This window comes from Pogoniulus pusillus, chromosome Z, assembly GCF_015220805.1.
Source record: "Pogoniulus pusillus isolate bPogPus1 chromosome Z, bPogPus1.pri, whole genome shotgun sequence".
In the NCBI taxonomy this organism is placed as follows: domain Eukaryota; kingdom Metazoa; phylum Chordata; class Aves; order Piciformes; family Lybiidae; genus Pogoniulus; species Pogoniulus pusillus.
Window position 1 is genome coordinate 14,718,081 of NC_087309.1, and position 23,163 is coordinate 14,741,243.

At 51.0% G+C, this 23,163-nt stretch overlaps 2 protein-coding genes across 3 annotated transcripts; both read left to right on the top strand.

Moving 5' to 3' along the window:
* Nucleotides 1–888: 888 nt before the first annotated feature.
* Nucleotides 889–5,363, top strand: SPMIP6 (sperm microtubule inner protein 6). The gene is made up of 7 exons (XM_064140097.1): nt 889–1,295; nt 2,582–2,726; nt 3,244–3,356; nt 3,496–3,571; nt 3,697–3,883; nt 3,962–4,054; nt 5,258–5,363. The coding sequence occupies exons 1-7, from the start codon at nt 1,161–1,163 to the stop codon at nt 5,361–5,363; spliced, it is 855 nt and encodes a 284-aa protein (XP_063996167.1). The 5' UTR covers nt 889–1,160.
* Nucleotides 5,364–6,219: 856 nt separating this feature from the next.
* Nucleotides 6,220–21,551, top strand: LOC135173272 (myogenesis-regulating glycosidase-like). 2 transcript variants are annotated; one of them, XM_064140062.1, is made up of 2 exons: nt 6,220–6,355; nt 13,763–21,551. In XM_064140062.1, the coding sequence occupies exon 2, from the start codon at nt 13,898–13,900 to the stop codon at nt 15,932–15,934; it is 2,037 nt and encodes a 678-aa protein (XP_063996132.1). In that variant the 5' UTR covers nt 6,220–6,355; nt 13,763–13,897; the 3' UTR covers nt 15,935–21,551. The 2 variants fall into 2 exon arrangements, with proteins under 2 accessions (XP_063996132.1, XP_063996131.1); XM_064140061.1 differs by lacking the exon at nt 6,220–6,355 and adding an exon at nt 9,073–9,326.
* Nucleotides 21,552–23,163: the final 1,612 nt, after the last annotated feature.

Below are 23,163 nucleotides of genomic sequence, written 5' to 3' on the forward strand. Positions count from 1 at the left end.
TGCCCCAGGTTGCTGGCCACAAAACTGGCATGGGGGTAGGTGCCTTCATGTCCTTCCTTCCGTAGCCTCTAACTGGCTCCCAGCAGGAGCACGGGCTGATGGAAAGCCCAAACCTGGCTCAACAAAGACTCGTGGCATGTGAAAATCAACAACAGCTTTTTCTCTCCATTCGATTCCCAAACAACAGGAGTCATGTTTGCCTGGAGGCATTTGGGTGCCCTGGTCCACCACCACCCGCAGCAGACAGAGCTCTGCAATTCCTGCCAGCTATCATCCACCCTGCCAAGAAGGACACGGGTCTTCACCAGTCATCTGAAAACACATGGCAACAGAGGGGCCAGAGCCAGGAGCAGGACAAGGCTTGAGCTGCCACTGTGTGACAAGCCAGGGCAGAGCAGGATTTCTAAACGGACAGGGACTTCTGAACTCCCCAGCTCAGGGAGAAGCAAACCCAGTTCAGCAAGACCCCTCCCTGGTGTAACTCAGCTGCATCTCTGCACTGAGATGGATGACGATCACTCACCCTGACTGCAGAGCTCATCAATTAGAGCAAAAGGATAAGCTACACAAGATCACCTAAATCCAGATTTTTAATTAAAAAGAGGAGACAGAGCAGGCAATAGTTGCCCTGGATACCCCAGCAGGCTGAGATGGCAGTGCCTGAAGTTGTACCCTGGGCGCTGGCTGAACTGCTGTGATGCTGTGTGTATGCACCTGAGTTGCTCCAGGATTTCCAAGGAAATATGGGGCAGAGGGGCTTGAAAAGCCACAGTCCCTGCACCTGCGCCTGCCAAAATAAAATCATCTCAACTATGACCAGCTGAAACTGTTTCCCATCATCGGTAAGTAGTTGTTTGCAGGAGGGGAGGAAGCTGAGAGCCAGGACAAAACCAGGAGGGTGCAGCCCATACAAGGATGCAGGCAGCAGTTGCTAGGACAGTGCTCTGGGACTGACAGAATGCCACCACGTGTCCCTGCTCCCACATTGTGACATCACTGACCATATAAGCACCTCCCAGGCCTGGCAGAGTAGGGCACCAGGCCAGTTCCTTTTTACTGCGTGGGCTGCAAGTCCCCAGCCCCACGCAGTGCTGCTCACCAGCGGGGCATCCCTGGAGCTCTCCGGGACTCCAGACACTCTCATCCCACCAGGCTGCACCATGTTCCTCTTCTCCAGAAAACTCAAGACCCCTGTCAGCACTTACACCGACTCCTACCGCCCACCATGCTCTGTCAGGAAGCCCATCAAGGAGTGCGTGCAGCCGCTCTGGAGAGAAAACAAGTTTGTGACAGAGGTAAATGCCACCGTGTGTGTAGTAGGGGGCACATGGTCTGTGGCAAGGAAAGCTTTTGCCACCCCCACATATGGCCTGTGTTTCACGGGTTTCTTTTCCCCTGGAGATGTACTCTGCGGTGCACCCTGTCACAGCTGGCATTCGCCCCTGCAAGTTCTCACGCATCAGCCTTGTCCATCAGTAGGTTTGAGTGTGCAGCTCCAAGCGGGGGGAGCCTTCCATGCTAGGGGTACTGTCTGAAGGACCATGGGGACATCTGAGCACTGAAAATGCCTCTCCCGGCTGTGGTCCCGGGTGAGAAGCCGAGGCTTCACTGCGGGGGCGGGGGTGTGAGACCCGCAGCGCACGGACTCTGCTCGGCACGCTGCGAAGTGGCTCCTCTGGCAGCCTCCTGTGCGTTACGGTGAGGGAGCCAGCAGAGGGCGGGGGACGGGGATGGCATCACTGCAGGGACAGCATCACTGCGGGGACAGAGACGGCTCATGCGGCAAGGGTCCCCCTCGTCCCTGCAAGACCCCAGTCCTCTTAGACGTTCATAGCTGTAGATCCTGTAACTCCCTTCCCAGCCGTTGTTGGCAGTCCCAGTGCACCTACCCCACCTCCGAGTCTGCAAAGCAGGAAACCTATGGACACACTGAGTGCAGGGGGAGCGGATCCAGTGGTGCCCAGCCTTCCTCCATCTCCTGCTTTCAGCTCCGCAGGAAGCTTGGTGGGAGTATCACAGTGCTGCTACGACCACCATACCACCCACTGCAAAAGGAGGCTTGATGCTGTCCAGCTGTGTCTCCAGCACTAGACCCAGGCTGGTCTTCACCTTGTGTCCTGGTGGCCACAGATCACAGGGTCACAGGATGGAAGTGACCTCTGGAGATCACTGAGTCCAACCCCTGTGCCAGAGCAGGACCTCCTGTGCCAGAGCAGGACCTCCTGTGCCAGAGCAGGACCATGGAATCTAGTGCAGGTCACACAGAAACACATCTAGATGGGTCTTGAAACTCTCCAGAGAAGGAAACTCCACAACATCTCTTGGCAGCCTGTTCCAGTGCTCTGTGACCCTTACAGTAAAGGAGTTCTTCCTCATGTTGAGGTGGAAGTTCCTCTGCTGTAGTTTATACCCATTGCCCCTTGTCCTATCACAGGGCACAACTGAGAAGAGTTTGTCCCCTCCCTCTTGCCCCCTAGCCCTCAGATATTTATAAACATTGATTAGATCCCCTCTAAGTCTTCTCTTCACCAGATGCTGCCATGTGGCCTGGGTGTCTCTCCCCACTTCCCTCTGTCTTTAGGGATTAACAGTGCCCCCAGTGGAAAATCCATCGAGCCAAAGTCAACTCGAGCAGCTGAGACAGGCAGCAGCACAAGCCTACTACAGGAACCTCACTGACCCCACTGCCTACAGGCCCGAGAAGTACTGGTTGGACAGGTCTGAAGGTACTGCCAAGGTCCCAGCTGTTCCCTTGTGTAACATGGGGCACATCCCCATGGAGTTGAAGGGCTGAGCGTGCCAGTAGCATCTCTGTTCATCTCCCTTTTGTATCCCCAGTCTCCCCAAAGTTGGTGAAGAGATTTTTCCCTCCACATCTGCACTTGAGACTTGGCTACAGCCACATTTTCCCACTTCTACACAGTTAATGTCTCTGTCCTAGGACTGCCTGCAAGTCCCCAGGGTTCTCTCCCCTAAATTGTCCACCGATGATAGATGCTGTCTGGGGGACACCCTTCAGGCAACCCATAGTCCCCAGGGACCAAGGCTGGAAGTGCTGAGTGCTGCCTCCATCAGAGATCCTTAAGAAGGGTCCCAGGAGCACCATGTCAGCACTTCTATCATACTCCCTGGCCCCATGGCATTACATTCTGGGAAAGGGGGAAGCAATCATGACTGTCCAGCCACATCTACTTGCAATGCCAGCATCATAGGACATCCCAGCCTGTTGCTTTTGCATTGTAGAGAAGTACAACCCAATTTTTATCAAGGAGGACAAATATGCCACCTGGAGAACAGGCTCCTACAACAGTGCTGCCTGGAATAAGTACTCCTCTTATCTCCCACTCCTGCCCAAGGTAGAGTCCACCCCCACTGCCCCTCCCCACCCCCAAAATAAACCCAAACCAAAACCAAGCTGGCTTAGGTGCTGCCAACACTTCAGGCTCTGCAGCAAAAGCATTGCAATCCTGCAATGGCTGTCATCACTTCTTGCAGGAGACAAGGATGGAAACTTCCCTGCACAGCATACCTGTGCCATGCACCCTGAGACCCAGCTACCTCAGTCGATCCGGTAACTACACTCACCCTTGTTCCTGTGCTCTGGCTGCAGCTGTGCCTATGCCATGCTAGTGTCCTAACAGGTGGCAGGCTGGTTGCTCCTTCTCACCCTTAATGTCATCATGCCTCCACTTACAGACAGGGAGGTGGTCAACAACATGCTGCACAGAGTGCCTGTGTACCTTGTGATGGGAAGGGGATCTTCACAAGGATACTACAGCCCCTGCTCTGGGCGCCACTACTGCCTGCGAGGGTTGGACTACTACGTTGATGGGACCTCTGCCACCCGAAGGCATCTCTACAGACAAGGAGAGGGGGCTGTAAGGTCCAAATTAGATAAGATGGGATGGACCTCCCTTGTCGTCAGGGCCACCATTCACCCTTCCTCCTTTGTCTTTTGCAGGAGTATTCCGTGCTGCAGCTACAGCCCCAGAGCAACACTGCGTGCCTCTACACATCACCACCAGCCATACTCCCCGAACTCTACCTCTCCTAGGTGAATAGGTTCAGCCATATTAGATTGTGGAAAGCACTCAGAGTCAGTTGCCCAGAGGGAAAAGCCTATTATTTTTTTCCTAATGCCAGCCAGCCACTGGATCCTTTTTCATTAGGCTTTCATGCAAATTGCTCTGAGGGCTTTTCTGGGGATGATGATGATGATGATGATGCAGACCTACAGGTTTTATCACAGTGTCTATACAGGCAGCAATGCAGCTGCTGTGCCTCCATCTCACAGACTAAGTGTATAAGACCAGGGAGGGCAGTATACCATTGCAATGATGGCCTTGGAGCAACAGTTGCCAAATTTAGTCCTAGGGCAGGTGTTTCTTTTTCTATGCTTTGTCCCATCTAGCAGTCACTGGGACTGTACAGCACCTGAAAACTTGTTGGCAACCATGAGCCCAGCTGCATGTACCTGTGTCTCCCAGGTTTTGGAGCCACATCAGTGTTTCTTGTGCTGCTCTTGTATTTTCTTTTTTCACTGTTTGCTTTTCTTATCCAAGAACCTGTTCCTTGGTCACACTGTTGGTTATTCAATAATCTACCCTGTCTGCCCACTGCAGATGTGGCAGCACCTTCTAATTCCCATATGTTTACCTTTAGACTGTCTCCACTGCTGAGGCAGCTCTTTTCAGCTCTGGAGAAGCTGCAAGGGGAGAGGAAAAGCTGTCCAAGCAGCTTAGTCATTCCTCTGCTGCTGCATCATCCCCTCAGTGGGCCAAAGTGAGGCATCAGGCTTTGCAGAAAATGTGTAACTTGGTTTAAATTCTCAATCCCAGAAGCTAAAATCAAACAGCAACAAGATCAAACAAGCAGTACTGGGTTTCCCCATAGATGTCTGTATGCCCAGGCCTTGGTGAGAAGTTTCTAAGGCTCTTCTCCACTGAGAAACAGGCAGGTTTTCCTGTACTGTCAAGGCTATGGTGATGAAAAATTCAGGCAAATGACAGTGCAAGAAAGAGCAGGTATTTGCAGGGTGGGAGACCTGCTGGAAGCAGCTCACTGAGAAGGCAGCGCCAAGAAGCTTCAGCTCTTCTAGCCAGGCTTTGCTTTGGCCTCAGTGCCCAAGTGTAGGGGTCCAACTACATGTCTACTACTCACCCTTGAGCAATCCTGGCAGCCAGACACAAGTGTTCTGTGGTTCTTCCTAACCAGGCTTTCACCCTCCAGCGACCAATAACTTTATCTGCTGTTCAAGGTGGAATACATCCCACTTCATGAAGATAGGAGGAGTCCAGAGAGGCAGCTATGTGATCCACCCTGAGTTTGCCTCAGAGGCCTTTTCTGCCCCAGGTCGCCATTGAAGAGCAAAGAGCTTTCATTAAAACTGGCTCAGGCAACTGTTCCACTCAGACCCTTTCCTACAGGCTGGGGAATTTTCGGGGCCGGGGGGGGGGGGGAGAAACTTCAATGACTGCCTTAGTGAACACTTTTAACTAGAGGCTGGTACCCTGCCACCACCCACAAGCTGAAAAGCAAGAAAGCATACAAGGAAAAGCTCTCAGAGCACAGCAACACAGCCAGAAATAGAAGCAGTCATTTGTACTTGTGTTTGTCAGCTTCGTGCCGGGCTGCTCAGGACATGCTTGCTTCTGCCAAGTTATCCACGAAGAACTGCCATCCATCTGGGGTGCAAAGCACAAACGCCAGCTAAATGAGGAGGGGCGTTTCAAAGCCGCACATAGGAGATTAAATGCCCTTCTCTGGCTGTCACCTGGGAGCCCAGGGTCGGTGGAAACACCACCAGGGGCCTCCCACTTGCCCTGCAGATCTTAGAGAGGGGGCTGCAGTCCCCACAGATGGGATGCTCCAGCACGGATCCGCCTGGGGCTCCAAATTCCTGCGGGGCTGCACCTCTGCCACGCGGTGCCCACACCAAGCGGCACCCCAGCCCTACTTAGTGCGAGGTGAAAAAAACCAACCAACCAAAACAGAACACAGAAACCGTGTCCTGGCGCAAAAGCATCCCCGCACAGCCCCACCAGCGCCGAAAGCTAGCACGGCCCCAGGGCTTCCCCAGGCCAAGCGTCCCTGAGCACCCTCAGCGACCCTCCGGCACCCGCCGGGACTGGCGGCGCCGCGGCCGGGGGAGCAACGAGGCGAGCGAGAGTAGAACTACATCTCCCAGCGGGGACCGCCGCACCGGGGCGGGCCGGGCCGCGGCTGAAGCCGGGGCGGGGCGGCTGGAAGCGCTCAACCCCGGAACCGCGGCGGGTCAGTGGCTGCGCTCCCGGTGCCCACGCTCCGCTCCCTTCCCTGGTGCCGCTCGGAGCCCAGCCATGGCCGGGCACCGCCGGTAAGTTCGCTGGGTCCGGGAGCTGCCCCGCGAGGAAGGATGCAGCAGCCCCCGGGCCGCGGAAGGACAGAGGCGGCGGCGGGCGGGGATGGAGGCGGGCGAGGGGCGGGCAGGGAAGGGCGGGCGGGAAGCAGAGTGTCAGCGCCAACCTGCGCCCTGACCCTGGGGACAGCCCTTCCCGCTTCGCGTGTCGTGGCCGCCAAGTGCTTAAGATGATGTGCCCCGTCACATCTTGCTGCCCAGGGCAGATTAACGGAGCCCGAAGGCACGTCCGAGCTCCACTTGCAAGGTGGAGCTTCTGCTGTAAGCGGCAGTGAACACTTGGGCAGATGTCAGGGGTCAGAGCCAAGCCGGCCATCAGACGAGTGACAGTCTCTATTAATCCCTCTCCCATCCTAAACGGAGCAGGACAGCAGCGCATTGTGCAATATTCTGGGGTGCGTTTGGGGAGGCTTCTAGGACAGCCTCTCCATTAGCAAGCGGCAGCAGTGGTGAAGAGCAGCCCGAGCTGTTCTAGAGAGCACAAATCCTTTCTCTTTAGCCTTAACCTCTTGGGATACTCAGGATAGCAAAGGGCAGATGCCCACGTCAGCAGATACTTGCAGCAGCCTGGGAGATGAAGGTCAGCAGGTTGTGTCTGCACGGCTGGATCTGCACGTGGAAGAGCTGCCAGGGAGCACTTTAAGAGACAACTGTTGCATTTGGCCCAAGGCTACCCAAAATCACTAGGTACAGATGAAAAATCACTCCTGAGTTGCCAGCCCAACCTCGTCAGTCATCTGCTGCTCTCTGGAGCTGCCAGCACCTGGAGCTTCATGGTGACTTGATGTCTGGAAAATCGCAGGGGCCATGCCAGAGAGATGTGCTTAGGTTTCCATTTCTTCCGCATATCACATTGTAGGGCTTGAGTGTTGGAATGGGCTCAGGTTTCAGCCTGTTTCAGCATCTGAAATCCTGGGCACTCCCAAAGCACTGGATCAGCTCTTTTTCAAAAGGGTCTGGGTGGACAAAACTGGTCACCAGGTCCCACTGTGGGGTAGTTTGTCTTTTAGGTAGGAGATGAGGAAGGTCAAGATCAACACTTGTGGGAACATTGAGGAAAGTGACTTTTGGAGTGACAGGGTAGACAAAGCACATCTTGACAAAGCAGAAATTGGGTTGAGGGACCAGAAGACAGCAGCAAAGACACTGAAATCTTTTCATTTGTGTATCTCATATGATACATGTGGCACATGAAATAAGCTCTGGGAAGACCAATGCCTTGCACTGGGCTTTCATATGCCTGGTCACTGGGCCATGTCCCTGCCTGGTGCTGGCAGGATACAGAGGGGTCAGTGAAGTTATTGCATTTGCCGCTCTTGGATTTTTTGGGGTGACAGATACTTATGTCATCCCAGCATGCTGGTATGTGGAACAGTTTGTATTTGTTTGTGGAACAACTTGTGTTTGCGTGTTTTGCTTTTGCTGCCGATGGGCCTGAGCTGGCTGGTTTTAGTGGATGCCTCTCCAAGAGCTAGCGACTCTGCAGATGCCAGGGAGCTTGCTGCTGGGCTCTGGGTTGTTCCATGAGCTGTAGCTTTGATGCCAGGCTGCCTCTAGCTTCCCTAGGGGCTGTAGGACATTTCCAAGGTGGACATAGAGATGTCCTTGAAAGGAGAACATCAGAGCTTTCTCTCCCATTTGCCCAATGCTCTTTGATATGAGTGGATCAAGAGAGATCACTTTAAAGTCTCCACAAACCTTTGAGCTTCAGACAAATTCATCTGCTGTGATCTGCCTCCAAACAGGAGAAAGTGAGAGCCCTTCAAAATGGTTTAGTCATGAGCTAGCAGCTCTGCAAGCAGTGTACAGGGTTAAAATGAAAACTCAGCTTGTAAAAACCTCCTCTTGCTAATTAGCACAGGATGAAGAACAAAAAAAGATGATGTTGTAAAAGGGGAATTGTTAGGACTGTTAAATAATAATGTCATCTGCTGTCAGAATTGACTTAGTGGATTTTTTTATCCGTGGCCAGACACTGGATGTGGCATCTAAATGGGCTTGGAGCATCACTTGACACTGGCAGCTTCGAAGGATGTAATTAGGCTGTAAAGTGACAATTCCCACAATATGGGTGAAAGTGTTTAAGACTGGGCAGAGTTAATACCACATCTTATAATCTCCTTTCTGCTCCTGCAGATGAAGCAAGGTGCTGTGAGAGTGTCTGCACTTTGCAGATGAGCTCTGTATTCATGTGGCTTCCTCGGATTTGGGGCTTATCCTCAGGGCACCCAGCGCTGTTTAATCCTGGCTTACAAACTTGACAGTAGCAGCAGGGCTGCCTGTTTCTTTTTCTCAAGGCAGCCTCATTACACTCCTAAACTATGGACCTACTTAAAATCTTAAGACTTGGGCAAGAAAAGAAGGAAAAAAAAAAAAGGGGGGGGGGGAGGGACGACAACAGGAAAGAGAAAGGGAAAAAATAAGAGGGGAAAAAGAAAACAAACAAAACCCCCTGGGTTGTTTTTCACTTGGTTTCTGATTCTGGAATCAGAATGCAGGAAGTGAAGCTGGCCCTTCCCTTCCCAGTCACCTGGCAGGGAGGTGAGATGCCAGCCCGAGTCCCGCCGCTCCGGGAGCGGAGGCCCGGCAGAGCGCATGCCCTTTGCGCCGCCTGCGGCAGCCGCCTCTTGGCGCTCTGCCGCTGCCTCGGCACACCCCGGCCGGAGGGTTGGCTGCTCACGCATCCGTCACGGCGCCTGAGGAAACACGCCGGTAACGTGCTGGGTCTCCTGCCTCTCCTCCTGCCCACGGGCACACGCTGCCCGGGGCACAGCCAGCTTATAGCCCTGCAACACCCCTGCGTGATGGAGACCAGAGACAGAGCTGCTGGAGACGTGGACACATAGCTGTGCTTATTTTTTATGCGCTTAAAAAGCCTGCTGTGGTGGAGCCAGCCGGCAGGCAGGGATCCGTAGGAAGCGATGGACGGGTGAGTAGCAGCACCATGCCCCAGTGGGATGAGCTGCCTTCTGCCGGGGCTGTCCATATCCGACACCTGTGTGCTCCTGGGAATTTGCTGCTGTCTCTTGCCACGAAGGCAGCAGTACCAACAGCAACAATCTGTCACTCTGTGGGAAGTATAGAGACCTGACATCAGTGCAGCCCTTCTCCAAGCCTCTCAGACTAGGCAGTGGGAATGGTGAGGGTGGGAGGGTCTCCTGAGAAGACCGCATCATGCCCTCTTCACTGTCGCTGTCCTGCTAAGGCAAAGTTGCTGCTCTGACTCAGAGACTGGGATCTGTGCCACCTGCATTCACCCTGGGGTTGTTTGTGTACTGTGGGGATAAACCTGGGGTGGTCCAGTGTGTTATTCAGAGGGATCTTTGTGGGTGACGCTGCAGGGCTAGGGGAAGCCTCTGATCTGTGGAGAGGCAGGTTGTGCAGAGAGCAGCCCTGCACTCTGTGCCAGCACTGCTGCTGTTTGCCCGCAACTGTCCCACCTGCTGCCATCAGCACCAAGAAACTGGAACAGTGATTTCACTCTTCAGGACTCCCAAGAAATCCTACAGGGAACACCAATGCCGATGCAGACCCCTCTAGGGGAAGCAGAACCTCTGGGAACAGTTTACTTGTCCCCCATCTCAGATTAGCAAAGTTCCTTTGTCAAGGCTAGTCTCCTGCTGGAGATTGCAGAGTGAGCATGCAGAGTGGGCTTTTCTCACCCATGAAGCTTAATTTGCCAGCCCAGTTCTCTGCTCTTTTATAGTGTTGGAGATGCCTCCCTGTGAAATATGCAGTGTTCGTTTAGCTGCATTCCTGCCGAGATGCTGGGGGAGGAGGCAGCAGCACCTTGCACCAGAGGGGACAGTTCCCTGGCATCTCAGCATGAGAAGTGGGCGAATGTCTCTGGCGCAAGCTTGTCCCGCAGCGCAGTTCGCCTAACCCCACCAGGCCGGTAGGGACCAGTTAAATATTACTGGCCCTCTTTAAACAACTGTCCTAATTGCAAAGTCGCTGGGGTTAGTGGTGCTGTGGGTCTCGCAGCCCGTGGTTAGCCGTGGTGCTGATAAAAATAGAAGCGGTCAAAAAATGGATTTTTATTTTTACTCCATAAAGTGTGCCCTGCTCAGATGTTTTGCTTTCATCTTGAGTTGAGGCTGCTCCCTCAGAACACTAAAAAAAAGCTTTGTTTTGGGTCAGCTGAGACACTCCAGCACAGTAAGCTGCAAACACACTGTTTGCCTTTCACACCCTTTTCTTCCAGATTTGTTTTTTCTTATATTTGAGGAGTTAAAGGTCACTTCAGTGTCATCTTGGAGCAAAAGAACAACTTTGCATTCAAAAAAACCAGATGCTGAAACAAGCTTTGCGGGCACCTCTGTGGGCAGGTGTCTCCAGCGAGCTTGGGAAACTTACCTTTCATCTGGGACAGAGCCAGTTCACCAACTGCAGAAAGTCCAGTTCATACACAACACCAAAAAAATTAGAGGGTGCAGAAAGGCACAGAGTGAGATTCTGGTTTTGGAGACCTCAGTAGCCCTTTGGTGTGCTGAGTGATGCCTGCAAACGCTTTTTTCAGCACCTTTGTTGGACTAGTACTCAAGCAGGTGATGTCCAACCACAGAGGTTTGATCATAGCCCAGCAAAAGCAACCACAGCAAGATTAGATCCACTAGAAAACCTGGTATGCAACATCCTTCCGAGGCAGGTCAGTGTCTGAGGACCACATTTGCAAAACCTCTGTTCAAAAGCACTTCATTTCTCTACCATAAGCAGCAGTGACAGCTCCTTCATGTATATCATGAGCTCCAGCCTATGGGGGGCACAAGAGAGAAACAGCATAAAAATAGAGCAGCTTCTAAGTAGTTCATAAATAATAAACCGGCCTCCTAAGAGGGAGATGAAAGTCCCTAAAGCTGTGGGAGCTGCTGTCAGTTTTACATGGAGTGAGGAGGTGGCTGTCCCCACAGTGGCAGCAATGGCCATTTCTTGGGCTCAGAACACTAAATGAGAACTTGGCAGGAAATAGCCCGCCCTTCCTTCTTTCTTTCTTTCTTTCTTTCTTTCTTTCTTTCTTTCTTTCTTTCTTTCTTTCTTTCTTTCTTTCTTTCTTTCTTTCTTTCTTTCTTTCTTTCTTTCTTTCTTTCTTTCTTTCTTTCTTTCTTTCTTTCTTTCTTTCTTTCTTTCTTTCTTTCTTTCTTTCTTTCTTTCTTTCTTTCTTTCTTTCTTTCTTTCTTTCTTTCTTTCTTTCTTTCTTTCTTTCTTTTCCCAGAAAATGTGGAAACTTAAAAAAAAAAAAAAAAGTCCTTTTCTCAATTAATTTGCAAGTCCTGCTGGATGGAAACTGCATTTTATTCCCCCTCCCCCTTGCCCTTTGGAGTCAACAGATAAGGGAGGCATGGGACACTGGTAGTGGCAGATATTTGCATCTGCCTCTCTGGCATCCCAAAAATTTGCAGTACTGAGACGCAGAGAGCTCTCTGGGGCTCTGTGTTCGCAGAAGCATCCTGCCTATTGGAGATTCATTCAGTTGTAGTGGTTTTGGCTGAGGATGTTCTGCAAACTTCCCTCACCTGCATCCGTGGGCTAATCTTCTGCTGCTTCTGGTTCATGATGGAGGACATAAAGGTTTATCCCAAACACAGCATCTTCCCACCACTCTCTCCTCCCTGCCTTTATTTCCCAGTTTTGGCTGGACTCAGCTGGCTTCACATCACATGTGCTGATAGGTGAGGTCCCCACCTGGGAGGCAGGATCCGTTCCTGAGTGACACAGTCGTAGTAGTTGCAGCCACCACTGTCCCGTGCTGGAGCTCTCTGCCAGTGAGTGAGGGCTCCGTGGGACTTGGCCGCGGGACAAGTCGTTTAGCTAAACCTCTCGCCCATTCAGGCTAATCACTTTCTAACGCCAAGGTAATCCCATTTAAAGCAACTGGCAGCCTAGAAAGTTAACCAGCTCCCGGGGGAAGGTTAAAATGACCCGGCTAGCAAGAAGAAAGCTGTCCCAGCTGCAAAGCTCATCGCAATGCAGACTTCAAGACGAATTTATCAAGTGCTGTATGTGAGTGTGCGCAGATGCAGCTCTGAGTTCACACCTGGGCATCCCCACAGTGGAGCAGCAAGGTTTAGGTGATACTTAAGACCCCTTTCTACTTTGTTGATTTTTGGGGAGAAAGATCTGGTTGAGGTAGAGAGGGAAATGTTCACCAGCTTGTCATCTTTGTGGCAGGCTCAGTGTTTAATTCTGGATATTCTTTATAAAAAAGAAGCCAGCACCTTTAGAGGCAGTCACTGTGACCAGTTTCATTTGTTCCCCAAAAGAGGGGGGGGGGGTTTAACCTCTGCTTTGGCTGGAGTTGGCAAGTTTACAGCTCCAGACCTTGGGGAGAAGGCATTGTGCCATGTTTGCTGGCATTAGTCAAGTACTGGCCAGCTGGTCTGTAGTTCTGCAGCTCCTCTCCTGCCTCTGCACTTCCTGTGACTGCATTTGTTTCTCAGTCTCTCATGTCCTCACTTCACTTTTCCTCTCTGGATCCCAAGCACTGTTCTTGGCCAAATCCAGCCAGCCCATGGCCAAGGAAAAGCCATTAGGCTCTTGACGCAGCCTGCTTCCCTGGGGCCACACGGGGGGTGGGGGTGGGCTGAAGCCAAAGTGCAGCCCGAACCTGTGCTGGGTGGAGGAAGAAACTTTTGGAGGTCTTGCATTACTTGGTTGCAACAAAATTATTCTTCCTCCACCTGAAGCAGTTGCAGGGTTCTGTGTCCATGGCAGGAGCAAACCACACTCCTTCTGCATGGTCCCTCCCACAGCCATGCTTTGCTGTGCAATGCATTTCCTACATGCTCTCTAAAACCACCCATGAGCTGTTGTTACTCCAGCCTCAATTGACTCAGGCAACTGTGGAGAAGCAGTGGTTTACCCACTTGGCTACAAAACATCACCCAGCTCAAGCAGCCGCAGCATGCTGGGAATGGGGAGGGGACAGCGCCGCAAATGAGCTGAGTTAAATCTGCCAGGGAGGCAGTTTGATTAAAATTAGGAGGGGCTGCCAGGAACTGATTACATGATGTCTCCTAAGGCTCTTAGTTATCCCTCTCCCTTAAAGATGCTCAGCCTCTAACCCTCTCCAGTCACCACTCCTGCCTTGCTGAAGGTCTTTCTCCGAGAAAAAAAAATGTGGCAATGATTTGGCTCTTATCGCCTTGGGGTTGTTCTCTGCGTGGAGCTCAGGCAGTTCTCTGCACGCATTGTCTGCCCTGGGTAATTTGAGATATTGTCTAGTACTCAGTGTACAGCACCTAGCATGTGGCAGCCCAGCAGCAGGCAGCCAAGAGGAGCTGCAGAAACTGAGATGGCAAGTAGATGACAAGGCATCCCTTGATTCAGAGTTTCCTCTGAGACTATATATATCCTCTTCTTTTGCAGAAACACATGCGCCGGGGCTCAGGAGAGGTGGGAATGTGCCTAACACTCCATTTACTGCTGAGAGCCTCAGGCTGTCTGCAGAGAGACCTCTCTTGCCACTCTTCTGCAGAAAAGCTCTAGAGAAAGCAAAGCAACATGTACACCTTCCTTCCTGAGAACTTCACACCAGTGAAGCAGAAGCCCTCCAAGGAGCTGAGGCCCATGCTTGGGGCCATCTTGCTGGGCCTCATCCTGTTCATTGCAGCGGTGGTGGCCTGGTGCTACTACACAGTGTCCCTGCGGAAGGCAGAGCGGCTCAAGACAGAGCTGATGGACCTGCGGGCAAATGGCTTTGTCATCAGGAACCAGCACGGGGAGGTGGTCTTCCGCCTGGCCTTCCACTCAGGCAGCCTCAACCTGGAGTCCTGCTCCAAGGAAGGTGAGATTTTGAGCTGCACACGGTCGAGCAGGGGCCCGCTCAACTTCTTCATCCAGACGGTGAAGCCCAAGGACACGGTGATGTGCTACCGTGTGCGCTGGGAGGAGCTGGCAGAGGGCCCGGCAGTGGAGCACATCATGTTCTGGGAGAACGCCCACTGGTACGGGGGCTCAGAGATGAGCACCCAGCACTGGCCCATCCGCCTGGCCGGCTACCAGGAGCCCATGCCCTACGTCACCAGTGACGTCTACTCCTTCCGTGACAGCTTTGGGGGCATCCTCGAGCGCTACTGGCTCTCCTCCAAGGCGGCAGCCATCAAGATCAATGACTCTGTGCCCTTCCACCTGGGCTTCAACGCCACCGAGCGCGCCCTCTTCTTCCAGGCCCGCTACAAGGACTCACCATACAAGCCCCCACCGGGGCAGCCGCCCTTCCCCGAGCTCAGCTACCGCGTCTGCGTGGGCTCTGACGTCACCTCCATCCACAAGTACATGGTGCGCAGGTACTTCAACAAGCCCTCCAAGATCCCTGCTGAGAATGCCTTCCGGTACCCCATCTGGTCCACCTGGGCACTCTACAAGAACGATATTGACCAGGATAAACTCTTGAGATTTGCAGAGAAGATCAAGAAGTACCGTTTCAACTGCAGCCACATCGAAATCGATGACATGTACACGCAAGCCTACGGGGACTTTGACTTCGACCCTGTGAAATTTCCCAATGTGACAGAGATGTTTGCAAAACTGAGGGAAGATGGGTTTAAGGTCACCTTGTGGACTCACCCTTTTATAAACTACAATTCCTCCAATTTTGGGGTGGGAATCGAGCGCCAGCTGTTCATTAAGGAGCCATCGGGACGGTTGCCAGCCATGGTGGAATGGTGGAATGGCATTGGGGCCATCCTGGACTTCACCAACCCAGCAGCCCGGGACTGGTTCCAGAGCCACCTGCGCCAGCTCCGACACAAGTACGGCATCTCATCCTTCAAGTTTGACGCGGGCGAGACCAGCTACCTGCCCAAGCAGTTCAGCACCTTCCGCCCACTCTCAGACCCCAGCATCTGGTCACGGCGCTACACCGAGATGGCAATCCCCTTCTATGAGCTGGCCGAGGTGCGGGTGGGCTACCAGTCACAGAATATCTCCTGCTTCTTCCGCATCATTGACCGTGACTCTGTCTGGGGCTACGAGCTTGGTCTCAAGTCCCTCATCCCCACAGTGCTCACCATCAGCATGCTGGGGTACCCCTTCATTTCCGCTGACATGATCGGGGGGAATTTCTTCCCCAACAAGACAGACGGCGCGGTGGAGATTCCTGACCGGGAGCTGTACGTGCGCTGGCTGGAGCTGTCGGCCTTCATGCCCTCCATGCAGTTCTCCATTCCGCCCTGGCTCTATGACAAAGAAGTGGTGGAGATAGCACAGAAGTTCACAGAGCTCCATGAGTCACTGGTGGCTCCACTGCTGCTGGAGCTGGCTGGAGAGGTGACCGACACAGGCGACCCTATCATCCGTCCCATCTGGTGGATATCACCCAGTGATGAGGCTGCTCACAGGATTGACTCCCAGTTCCTCATTGGGGACACCCTGATGGTGGCACCTGTCCTGGAGATGGGCAAGCAGGAGCGTGATGTCTACCTGCCAGCGGGCAAGTGGCGCAGCTACAAGGGGGAGTTGTTTGAGAAGACCCCAGTGCTGCTCACAGACTATCCTGTCGACCTGGATGAAGTCGCCTACTTCCTCTGGGTTTCCTAAGGGCCTCCTCCGTCAGCTGTGGAATAACCATGCCTTACCTAGAACTTTGTAACAAATAATAATTCTAATTGCACATTTCATTTCAAACTGGGGATAATGAAGGGAGTTAAATAGACTTCACTCTCTTCTGGGTTGTTTTTTTTTTGTTTTTTTTTTATTTGGCTGGCAGCTGATCTTTTTTTCTCTTCTCAATTTGGCAGTTTGAGTTACGGTAGGCAGAATTTTCTCAGTGGAGGCCAGGAAGGAGTTGTCAGCCTGTCTGCAGGCACATAGTAAACTCAATATCTTTCAGTTCTCAAGGATTTCGAGAGGTGGAGGTTGATTAGCACTAATGGGATTATTTTTGGTCTCATGGGAGCACGCAGTGCTGTGCGTGGGGGGATGTGATGTGGGAGGGTTGCCACAGCACAGCTTCCTCTGTTTTATAGCATGGCAAATACGTTTAAACCCAAACTTTTTTAGGAGCTGGAAGCAAATGATAGATCGACGGATAGACAGGTAGTTTTATACGGGGCTTTTTTCTCCATTTGGTGTAACCTGATGCTGGGACTAACAGTTGCTCCACACTCCTGCTGTTCTGGGTACCAGACAGGTTACTTGAATGATGTCCAGATATTTTGTCTGTACGGGCTGTGTATCTCTGGGGCTCCTGCATCCCACCTTCTCACCCATTCACTGTCTGCTGCTAGGCACTTGCCTGTACGATTTGCCTTGAGCATCAACATATGCCCCATTAGTCTTTTTAAACTGTTCATAGGCCTGCTTCACTACATGCTTATCTTGCTGGTACCACCACTGTTTTTTTAAAGAACAGGTGAGCTTTGAGGTTTGCTGCTGGCAGAAGAACTGCCTGAAGCAAAGCCGTTCTCATAAAGCACAGGCGGTGCTTGCCCGGTGGCCAGTGGCATGTGTCTTGGATTGTCAGTGACATCTGCTGCTGGCCCGCTTGACAGTGGGTGGAAAACACCAACTTCTGCACTGATGGATTTGTGCCAGTGAGTGTTCTCACTGCACCCGTGGAAAAGTTCTCATCTGCCATGAAATTCAGCTTACCTCTGTCTCAGGTCGCAGTTAGAGGTGGTGAGTTTTGTTGCAGGGAGGGTTCTGAAGCAGCTTTCCTCTAGGGCAAATTAGGAGCCTTTCTCAGGCAGCATTTTTGGTGCTGGACGTGGGATTGCTGTCAGAGGTTTCTAAAGGGGACACGAAGTGATGTAGTCGTGCATCCTAAGTGTCTAGCAGTTGGGATACAACTGCAAAGATACCTCTTTCCCATGTGGTTTTGTACCAGAAGGTGTATTTGGAGAGACAGGCAATCTCTGCTTCAAAACAGAGCAAACAGGACTGAAGTCTGGCAGGCTTCCTCCCCAGGACAGGACATTCCTGGCTGTGCCCTGGCTGGGAGCGTGTTTCTGTCCCTGAATTTCTAATTAGTCTCTGTGGAATTGAACTGCGTTGACTGAGAAGGTTTGGGGCACCCTGCCCAGGCTACAGCCAGCCAAGAAGATCTCAGCATCCCCAGAGTTTCTTCTGGAATTCTGTCTGTGCTGAGCATGGATCCAACTGGAGTTTGACACTAGGGCTGATGATGCTGTGGTTTGAGTAGGGTTGGGTACCAGTGAGGATCTTTCTTGAAGCCCATCTCCTGTCACAGGGCTTTGCAGGAGGCATAAAAGGAGATGCACTGAACCTAAGAGTTGTGTTTGAGTCCAGGAGCAGGAATTTAGGCATTCAGGGTAAAATATGAAGTGCTTTTACAGTTAGGAATAAAGTGAGGAAGTCCAGTTTTCTGGACCCTGAGGTCTAAAGCTGCCCATCATAGTTTGGTGTATCAGCCTCAGAATGAGACCCAGAGGAACCCTATGGAGCACAAGCATGCCTCAAAACTTTGTTTCTTGTGACTTTTAACTACAAAGGACTCATCTTTTAGCTTTCTGCCCCATCAGTGCAAATAGTGTCTGTGTTACAAGCTACAGACAGTCTTTGGCAAGGAGTTAACCCTGGAGCCTCAGCACAAGTCTCCAGGACACTATTAGGATTCAACCCTTTGACTGGAGGGTGGAGATTAAGTTCAGCATCCTGAAGATGAGTCTGACCAGAGCCTAGCAGAAGGACAGGGTGTGAAGAAAGCATCCCCGGTCCCAGAAATGCGTTAAAAACTGTCTTTAAGGGGCTTCATCTCTTTGCTTTCTACCTTTGCTTATGAAATATTTGTCACCTCATCACAGGAGCCTGTGGGGTGAGGAGATTTATACATTCATAGAATGGTTTGGGTTGGAAGAGAACTTAAAGATCATCTAGTTCCAATCTCCCTGCCGTGGGCAGGGACACCTCCTACTAGACCAGGTTGCTCAAAGCCTTGAACACCTTCAAGGAGAGAGCATCCACAACCTTCTTGGGCAGTGTGCTCCAGTGTCTCACCACCCTCACTGTAGAGAAGTAAAGATGTTTCAGGGCAGCTCAGCTGCTATTGAAGAAGTGGGATCATTGGCTGAGGACTTCGTGGGAAGGATCCCAGCACAACCAGGGGATGATGTGTGTTTTCTCCTCTTCTGTCTCTGCTGCACCACTTAACCACACCCCTCCCTAGTCAGGGGTGAGGCTGCCTAAAGAGAAAGGAAGCCTTCCTGTTAGTGTCTCTTTGTTATTAAAACGGTGGGAGCAGACGGATGAGTGCCTTCAGTGTCCTCGCACTGGATTCAGGCAGCGCCAGGAAGGTCATGAAGGATATTCTCCATTAAACACACCTTCTTCCTTTCCCTCAACAGAAAGGGTTTTATTTCCAAAGTTTATTTTTTTTTTAACCAGATGAATAAATGGGTGAGATGATAGAGTACTCCTATTTTAATAAATTCTATAGCTATGGCATAAAGTGGCCGTGGCTGCCCAGCGTGCTCCAACTAGGAGAAAGGTAAAGCTGTTGGGAGGACATAAAGGATAATGCTGAAGAGCATGTGCATGTGGGTTGCCTTCTGTAAGTCCATGTCAGCAAGCCTTGACAACAAGGCATTTAGGATAGGCTCAGCAGTGTTGCTTCAGGCTGTCTCACAGGCTTCTATGTGTCCTTTCCATCCAAGTTTTTTACCAAAACCACTGTTTCTAACACTATGCTGTAGCACTGCAGGACTCTAGAAGCTCACAGACCATAAACACGCTGTGCACAGGCACGTTGGGAGCTGCTACTGGGGAGATTTGTCTGATTTCCAAGATGGGTCACTGGTGAAAAGCAGAGTTTAGTTCAACTTAGCCACGGAAAAGCCCTAAAACAGGCTTGGGAGCTGGATTCAGCCTTTTCCACCCCTGCCCACAGCAGACTGTGTGTTTCCTGTGTCACTGAGTTTTGAAGCTTGCACTGTGGTGTCAGGTTTTCTGGGTGCTGGTGTTTGCACATGCCGTCCTACATCAGACTGTAATGCTGGCGGGTTCGTTTTTAACCACTTTTCTAATCCTTAATTGTTATGAAGACAGAACTGTAACATGACTTGCCTTGATTGCTATAAAATTTTGGAAAACAAGAGGAAGTTTATCCATGTCCATCTGTACAAAGAAGGTGGGGGCTTGGTGGTTCAGGCAAATCTGTGGCTTTTTTTCACCCCAGACTTCACTGAAACCAGAACTGAATATTGTTGCTTTATTTGAAGCTTGCAGTCTGAAGCATTGATGTGTGTTTTAAAGGGAGGAGCTGGCAGCCACCCTACACATGTGTTTGCAGTGCTGACAGAACACAGAGATCATAGAATGTTTTGGGCTGTAAAGGACCTTTGAAACTCATCTAGCCCACACCCACTGCAGTGAATAGGGATGTCTTTAACTAGATCAGGTTGCTCAGAGCCTCATTCAACCTGCCCTTGAATATTTACAGGGATGAGGCATCTACCACATATCAGGGCAACCTATGCCAGAGTTTATGCCACCCTCATGGTAAAAAATGTCTTAAAATCTAGTCTAAATCTACCCTCTTCGAGTTTAAAACCGTTACCCCTTGTCCTATGACTACAAATCCTGCTGAAAAGATTGTCCCCCCCTTTTGTTTGTAAGCTCCCTTTAAGCACTGGAATGCTGCAGTGATGTCTCCCTGGAGCCTTCTGTGTTTCCGGCTGAACAGCCACAGCACTCTCAGTCTGTCCTGATAGCAGAAGTGTTCCAGCTCTGGGATTATTTTTGTGCCCCTCCTCTGGATCCACTCCCACCAGCCCATGTCTTTCCTGTGCTGAGAACTCCAGAGCTGAACACAAGACTCCAGGCAAGGTCCCACCAGATGAGAGTGGCAGAATCACCTCCTTGACTTCTTGGCCGCTCTTCTGTTGATACAGCTGAGGATACAGTTGGCTTTGTGGGCTGCAAGCACACATTGCTGGTTTATGTACAGCTCCTAATCTACCAGTTCTTATATCCAGCTTTTCATCCCTCTGTGAAGGGCTGCTCTGAGTAATATGCAGGTATGACAATGACACGCTGCATCACAGAAGGTTCCAACATCAAAGGGAATAGCTATGCTGGCCTGGAAAACAACACGTCCAGGAACCTTCATGTTGTGTCCGCCTCTGCAGCTGGGGACCAGACTGTCACACCCCTGTTTCCACTGACATCCACCCAAAAAGAGCCTATTGACACTGACATGGTGGTAGTGATGAGGGGGTTCTGGTCCATGCTGCTCTCAGAGAACTTGTGCTTTGGTCCATTGTATAGGGTTAACACTCCAGGGGGAGTAACCCTGAACCTGACCCTAGGTGGTCTTGACCCCTCCCCAGGGGCGGGTCTGAACACCACCAGCTGATGGTTAGCCCACTCCCCCTTCCTGTCCCATAAAAGCAAGGGGACTTCGTGCTTCACTCTCTCTCTGCACCACTCTCTACAGCTCTCTCTGCATCACTCTGCTCCATATACACCACCATTACCATCTGTTCCTGGTTTCTCTTTCTTACACCACGTGGCCATCACCCACGAGGCAGACCAAGCCATCACAATTGGGTTGTATCTACACCATTTTGTATTTGCTATTTTCCCTTCCCTAACCTTTGTAACTTCCCTACCTCAGATACCTTTTTAAGTCATTGTTAAACTTTTTTTTTTAACTTCCAAATCGAGTGAGATTCATTTATTTGGGTGTGCTTACTTTTCTCTCTCTTCATCTAATCCCTTTCTTTTGGGAAAGGAGGGGGAAGAGGGAAGGGCACTGTAAAAAATTGTTATTGGTTCTATCAAATTTATTTCAGTCTCTGGAAATTTAAATTAGAACTGAGACATCCATGAAAAAGAAAATCCTACTCTTGGTTTCCTCTGAAACTCCAGAAGATATGTCTGGGCCCTGGCTGACTACACTGCCCCTGAGGTCCTTCTTTCCAAATGGTCTTGGCATCCAGGATGGGTATGCAGTGGATGTTTGTGGCTGTGGGAGTGCCAGAAATGGGGCATGTGAAACTCATGTAGCAGGGTGCTTTACCCAGCACCAACCCGCTTTACCCAGTGCTTTTCCCAACTTTTCCATTGTTACTGTACAAACCACAGCCTGCCTTGTTGCCACTTGGGCATCCCTAGCAATGGCCAGCACATGTGGCCTGGCCTGAGGAATGAGTGAGTCTTCAGTTTGCTCCTTTTGCAATAAAAGATATTTTCCCAATGCTTTTTCTTTGCCTTCTCTCTTGGGTGTGAGTGGCATCCATATATTTGGACGATGCCCCCAAGAGGGTTTAAAGTTGGAGATGTGAGAGCAGGCTGGCAGCTTGCAGTAAAACCTCCACAAAGCAGGAGCCCTCCCAGAACTGGTGGATTTGGTTTGCCTCCCAAAAGCTGGTGCTGTATAGAAGAGTATGCAAGGCTCACTGGGGACATTGGGCAGCAAGTGGGCTGTGCTCCTTGCTGAGTTCTAGCTAAGTGGCAGAGTATAGCACAGGGAGGAGTGTTAATGGCAAAGTTCAAATCCCAATTGAACAACAACAGATACCCAATTTATTTGAAGGAGGTGTGTATGAATGACAGCAGACCAGTTGCTGCAGTCCTTTGAGACCCTTGCCAGGAGCTCATCCATCCCTGCCGAGATTCACAAGTCTTATTAAAAGTAGTTTAAAAACAACAAACAGACAGACAGAGCCCACAGTTATGGAGGCCTTTAGAGCAAGAGGATGGTGACAGCAGCAGAATCCTTTTGGGCATGTGAACAGGTTGGCAGTATCAGGAAATCCTGAGCTGTGACTGAGTTGCCAGCTGGCAGATCCTTCACATTGGGAAAGCCTTAAAGATGGTCTGGGCTGATGCAAAATCCCAGAAGTCAAGCAAAAGAAAACATGGAGATATATACATACATATACATATATATATATATATATATATATATATATATATATATATATATATATTTATATATATATATATATATATTTCACCATTAGGGCTGGCTGCGTTTTAGCTCAGCTATCATCAAATATTAAGGACAATAAACTCCTCTTACAAAACTTAGGCAGCTTAAGGTGAGCAATTACAGAATTGTCAGGGCTAGAAGGGACCTCAAGGATCATTTAGTTCCAACCTCCCTACCCTGGGCAAGGACACCTCACAGCAGATCAGGTTACTCAGAGCTCCATCCAGCCTGGCCTTAAAGACTTCCAATGGACTGGAGAGAGTCCTATGTCATGAGCACCATCTGCACAATAGTGCCATCCTTTTCTTGGCATTGGGAGTGCAAAAACCCAACCAGGACTGAAGCTTAGTGAGGCAGACAAGATGACCCCGTTGGCAGCATGCAGCCCCAGTGTAAGGGTAGGGTGCAGAGAGGTGTCCGTGGTACCACCTGCTCATCAGATGCCTCTGGCACCAGTCATCCATGGCTCCCTGCAGGCCATCTAGGCAACATGGAAAGGTTCCAAGAGAAAGACTGAAAAGAGATGGGTATTTGAGGGAGAGATTTTTGCAGACAAATGGTACCAGGCAGTTCACATCATCTCTAGAGGATGCACAAAGTCTTGGTGTTGTCTTTTTTTTCCACCCAGCCTGTAACGCAGGCAGGTAGCACACAGAGCACATGAATTACAGGCATGTGGCATTAAAGGACTGAAGCCTGACTCTCCCACCTCTTCCCAGCGTCATGGGCATCAGCTTTTCAGAAAGCTGCTTTTCTTGCTGTAGCAGCAACCAGAGGAATTTTGCTAGGGAGCTCTGGCACCCTCTAGTTGCCCAAGTCCAACCTCCCTGGGCTTCAAAGCACCACTTAAGAGAGAATGGCTCCTGGAGTGTGA

Coding starts and splice junctions, on each gene's coding strand:
- SPMIP6 (XM_064140097.1), top strand. CDS start 1,161: ATGTTCCTCTTCTCCAGAAAACTCAAGACCCCTGTCAGCACTTACACC. Junction 2,727..3,243: donor CTGGTTGGACAGGTCTGAAG/GTACTGCCAAGG, acceptor TTTGCATTGTAG/AGAAGTACAACCCAATTTTT. Junction 3,357..3,495: donor ATCTCCCACTCCTGCCCAAG/GTAGAGTCCACC, acceptor CACTTCTTGCAG/GAGACAAGGATGGAAACTTC.
- LOC135173272 (XM_064140062.1), top strand. CDS start 13,898: ATGTACACCTTCCTTCCTGAGAACTTCACACCAGTGAAGCAGAAGCCC.